This window comes from Salvia splendens, chromosome 12, assembly GCF_004379255.2.
Source record: "Salvia splendens isolate huo1 chromosome 12, SspV2, whole genome shotgun sequence".
Lineage (NCBI taxonomy): Eukaryota > Viridiplantae > Streptophyta > Magnoliopsida > Lamiales > Lamiaceae > Salvia > Salvia splendens.
This window is the reverse complement of record NC_056043.1, coordinates 9,609,286-9,615,113: the sequence shown is the minus strand read 5'-3', so window position 1 is coordinate 9,615,113 and position 5,828 is coordinate 9,609,286. Positions and strand designations below refer to the sequence as shown.

Genomic DNA, 5,828 nt, shown 5'->3' with positions numbered 1-5,828 from the left:
TAATTGTATAATAATTATTGTTAGGTTTATACAATTTGTGTAAGAATTATTCTGTCAATGTGTATAATATTATTTATTAGTTAACATATACATAAATTTATAAACATAAGCAAATCATTAATGATAAATAACTAATGAATAATAGTTTATGTAATAATATTTGTTATTATTACATAAACTATTATGTCCTATTAAGTATTGATATTTTATCTTCCAATCAAGGGCCAACCGATTCCTATGAATAGAATAATTTGCTTTGATCATCAATCATTTGGATTTTTGTGATCACTGTAGTGGGAATCACTATATATATTTTTTCTTTGTATATATGCGGTATGTCCAATATTATTTATGTATTTATAAACTAATATGTCCAATATTATTCTATAATAAATTTATGTATTTATGGTCAAAGCAAATTATTCTATTTCATTAGTTATTTATGTATATGTTTATAATATATCAATACTTAATATTGGACATAATAGTTTATGTAATAATAACAAATATTATTACATAAATTATTATTCATTAGTTATTTATCATTAATGATTTGCTTATGTTTATAAATTTATGTATATGTTAACTAATAAATAATATTATACACATTAAAAGAATAATTCTTATACAAATTGTATAAACCTAACCAATAATATTATACAAATAAATATTTTCTATATATAAATCATATTTCTCAATAATTCATTATTTTTATCAATCAAGAATATATTTGAATAATAACTTTGTTTATATATTTTGTCCTACATCAAAAGTGAAACATAAAACATTTAAGGATGTCTCTATAAAAGAGAAACATCCAAGAATGATTTTGTCCCACATCGAAAGTGAAACATAAAACATTCAAGGATGTCTCTATAAAAGAGAAACAACCAAGAATGATTTTGTCCCACATCGAAAGTGGAACATAAACATTCAAGGATGTCTCTATAAAAGAGAAACAACCAAGAATGATTTTGTCCCACATCAAAAGTGGAACATAAAACATACAAGGATGTCTCTATAAAAGAGAAACAACCAAGAATGATTTTGTCTCACATTGAAAGTGGAACATAAAACATTCAAGGATGTCTCTATAAAAAAGAAACAACCAAAAATGATTTTGTCACACATCGAAAGTGGAACATAAAACATTCAAGGATGTCTCTATAAAAGAGAAACAACCAAGAATTAGTTTGTCCCACATCGAAAGTGGAACATAAAACATTCAAGGATGTCTCTATAAAAGAGAAACAACCAAGAATGGTTTATTAAATTCGCAAGCCCATCAAATATATATGGGCTATTACGAATTTCTTGTATTCATTTGTTTGTAAAAATTGATTTTAAATATAAAAATCAATTTTTTTAAATAAAAAATATTTATATTTTTTAATTTCGGTTGAACCGCCGGTTCATGAACCGGAACCGGCGGTTCAGGCCAAAAACCGGCGGTTTTGAACTGCCTGGTGAACCGGCGGTTTTTGAACCGGAACCGGAACCGGAACCGCCGGGACCGTTGGCGGGCCGGTTCCGGTTCATGCGTATGATGAACCGTTGTGCATGCCTAAGCATGTATAGTGGTGGAGAGCGTCTACCGGATACCAGCAACGAAAATTTCAGACAAAATGAAACCAAATTTAGAACGTTAGAACCAGGGACGGTGTCTCTGTGTCTGCGCTGCCGGTGTACCTGAACCCCCACCATTGCTGTTGCTGGTGTCTCTGTGTCTGCGCTGCCGGAAATCCCATGTTTTACGAAGAAAGAAAGTTGGGGAAGAGGAGGAGTAAAAATTCCATGGTCAATCCACACCAAGATGGCATAATGATTTAGTGTACCTCACCAATAAATACTTGACAAATGAAAATAAAAAAAACCTCATGCCACATCAATTAAACACCTATTGACTAAACTAACGGTTAAGTTAAGCCATCCATTAATTGTTTTATGGAAGGTGGGAAAAAATATTAAATATGATGATCACAATTTACGTTCCATATACTACAATTTATATGTAATTGGCCTTATAATATAGTAATATTTTATACATAAAAAAGTAATCATATACATTACTTTTCATGTTAAGAAAAAATATTGTACCGTCCTATTACAACTCTCTCTTTGATATTACTACAATTTTGGAATTTTACGGGTATTATTTTTTTCTTGTCTATAACTTATACTCCCTCCGTCCCCCAAAATTCGTCCCGGTTTGACCGGGCACGGGTTTTAAGGAGTTATTTGACTTTGTATTAAATGAAGGAGTGTAGTGGAGTTTGGGTCCCACATGGATGTATTTCTTTTATTGTTATTTACATGAGGGGTGATTAAATAATTATTGTGTTTAACTAATTATTGTTATGAAATGATTAATGCGAAATTAACTTGGTTAAATAATTAATGTGATTAATTAATTGTGTGCTTACAAAAGTAATGTGCTTAAAAAATCTGTGATTGCGTAGAAGTAATGCGAAATGAAATTGTGATTACTTAATGTTGTGATTAATTAATGTTGTGATTAAAACTGTAATTACATAAGTATTGTGATAAATTAATGTGGTGATTACAAAATTAATGTGATTAAAAGGCTTAATACGAAAATTACTGTGGTTAAATAAGTAATGTGATTAACAATGAAATTTTTGGGGATATCACCCTGCAAATGTGTAAGCATCCAGTGAAGTGAAAATTCTTCAAAAACACACAAATATGGCTCACATACATTCAACCATGTATCTGTATTTCCAAATTATAGGGCTAGCACCCTATTCCATACATGTTGAGAGGCCATACCTCAACTACCTACTCCAAAGAGGGAAAATCAATTGAAACTAATGGAGGGAACACAATTTACAACACACAATATTGGAGGGAATTTCAAGCTACACATAGCTATAATAGGAGTACATCTAACTACAATTTCACAATTTTTGAACTAGTGCCCTCAGAAAATTTTCATCACTGGGCTATGGAGGAGGAGCCTGCTGGAAGAGACTCTCGTATAATACCAACCAGCAAAAAAAATCTGCTAGCTCAGACACTGCTGCAATGGAGCAAGGCAGGAGTAGTACCACATGGAGCTATTCAAAAGGCAGCAACACAGTTTGGTGTTAGCAGGAAGACAGCCCAGAGAATTTGGGCAGAAGCAAAACTCCAAATTCAGAGTGGAGTACCTGTCAACATAAGAGGCAGAGTTAAGGGATATGAGCACAAAGACAAATTCCAGCTTGATGCTGCAAAGGTAAGAGAGCTGTCAGTTCTTGAGAGATCTAACATTCGTAAGCTTGCTTATAAACTTAATGTAAGCAAGAGCACAGTTGGTAGGTTTGTGAAAAAACAACACCTAAGGCCACACACAAATGCCATTAAGCCTATACTTACCTCTTCAAACAAAGTGGCCAGAATTAGATGGAGTCTAAGCCATATTCAACCACTCATAGCCAATGGTATGCTAAAATATCACCCAATGCACAATGTGGTGCACATAGATGAAAAATGGTTTTACATGACTAAGACTTCAGAAAGGTACTACCTGCTGCCAGGTGAAACAGAGCCATACAGAGCATGTAAGTCAAAGAGGTTCATCACAAAGGTAATGTTTATGTGTGCTGTGTGTAGGCCACATTTTGCAGAAAATGGAGAAGTCATTTTTGATGGAAAAATAGGCATATTTCCATTCACAACTATGGAGCCAGCAAAGAGGAAGTCCAAGAACAGACCAAGAGGCACTATGGAGACAAAGCCAATTCAATCAGTTAACAAGGAAGTAATGAGAGCATGCCTAATTGAGAAGGTACACTTTCTGTTTTCCTTAAGTATACATTCACATAGTAACAGATTGTATATGTGTAGATCATACCAGCAATCAAGGCAAAATGGCCACATAATGTGAGCAAGGAGATTTTCATACAACAAGACAATGCCAAGCCTCATATACACCACAATGATGCTGACTTTCTAGCAGTAGCATCCACAGATGGGTTCAAGTTTCACATCAGGTGCCAACCTCCACAATCCCCAGATTGCAATGTGTTGGATTTGGGATATTTTAGAGCAATCCAATCTCTACAAGATGATAAGGTGGCTAAGGGAGTGGATGAGTTGTTGAGGAATGTGCATAGCTCCTTTGATGAACTTAGCCCATACACACTCAATAATGTTTTCCTTACTCTACAAGGTTGTCTAACTGAGATTCTTAAGGTGCAAGGGTGCAATGGATACAAGACCCCACACATGAATAAAGAGAGGCTAACAAGGATGGGGACACTGCCACAAGCTTTAGAGGTTGAAGAAGGAGTTGTTAAGGCTGCTGTGGCATACCTCCAACTGCCAGAGCATGATGTGAGTACAAATTATGACATCTCAGGTGTCACAGCAGCTGTGGGCTTCTAGTTAATCATGTAGGAAGCATATTTTTTGTCAGTTGGTTGAGTAAGCCTCAGAATTAGGTGTGGCTTATGCTATTCAACTGTTTTTGTCATTTTGTAAAGCCTCCAAACCAATACAGGGGTGGCTTTTAAAATCCTAATCCCTCAGAAAAGTTTCATCATAGGGCAGCCTCCAAACCTGTATAGGGGTGGCTCCTAAGGCAAAATGTCACACATTACAACCTCCTAACCATATAACAGGGGTGACTTGTAATGTGCAAGTGTTTATATCATGAATGTGTATGGTTTTTAAGCTTTAGCCCTCAGATAGCATGTGTGAATCATGGACAGATAAGCCTCCTAACCATAGAACAGGGGTGGCTTATTAATAAGAACAACTCAGCAACAATCAACACAAACAAAATCATCATAGGGACCACACAAGCATCAGCAAACCATAAAGCATCATAACACAGAACACATCAGCCACAGCAAACATGCAAAAGCCTCAGTATGAGCAACACAAGCAGCATAACCATTAATCACAACCAACAACAGTAGCATCATGCATCAACCATGGCATCCAACCCCACAGCCTCCAGTGTACAGCACAACCAGAAACCATAATTCAATCCAAAACCCCAGCCTCCAAAACCATCAATACCCACAACAGCAAGCCTCCAAAGCCATTTTTAGAAACCCTAAATCAACTCAAACCCCCAGCCTCCGACCCCATCTGAACCCCCAGCCTCCAAACCCCAAATCCATCAGCCTCCAAACCCTAAAAAAGCCCCCTGCCTCCAACCCCATCTCAGCCTCCAAAACAAATCATTAGCCGAAATATATGAAATTGAGGGACAACATACTTAGATTAGATCCAAAAACTTAGGCAGCAAGATCGCAAATATTTCTCTCTCAACAGCCGAATACACGATGGGGGAAGCTTGAGGTAAGATGTCAGAGTTGGATGGTGGTGGTGGTGGACCGTAGTAGGGGGTGGCTGGGGGGTGGATCGTAATAGGGGGTGGCTGGGGCGGAGGTGGACCGTAGTATGGGCTTTCAGAGCCATAGGACACAAACATCTCAGGTGGGGGGAGGTTCTCCGGTTCCGTTTCGGGGACAACGGTGTCGGTAAAGGTACCGGTGTGATAGGGGGCGACAATGGGGGGGTATGAAGGCCACAGATGCTCTGGCGTGTCTGGGACGACGATGTCGTCCAGATCGTCGGCCGACAACCCATCCCAGGAGTCGGGATCTCCACCCTCCTCACCAAAATTAGGGTTTCCATGAGACATTAGGACGGAGGCGAAGTTGAGAGAAAATTAGGGTTTTCAATCGGGGCTATAACACAGAATGAATGTCGATGATTTAAATTAGGGAGGCAATGGAGGTGGTTGCGTAGCATTGATGAAGGAGGCGGTGGGGTGGTTGTGCATTGATTAAAGAGGCAGTGGGTGGTTGTGT

General features: G+C 37.3%; 1 protein-coding gene across 1 annotated transcript; it reads left to right on the top strand.

Annotated features, from left to right (window-relative positions):
* Positions 1 to 2,965: 2,965 nt before the first annotated feature.
* Positions 2,966 to 4,389, top strand: LOC121757504. Its single transcript, XM_042153037.1, has 3 exons — positions 2,966 to 3,522; positions 3,616 to 3,790; positions 3,850 to 4,389. Exons 1-3 carry the CDS (start codon positions 2,966 to 2,968, stop codon positions 4,387 to 4,389), a joined length of 1,272 nt encoding a protein of 423 aa, XP_042008971.1.
* The last annotated feature ends 1,439 nt before the right edge of the window (positions 4,390 to 5,828 follow it).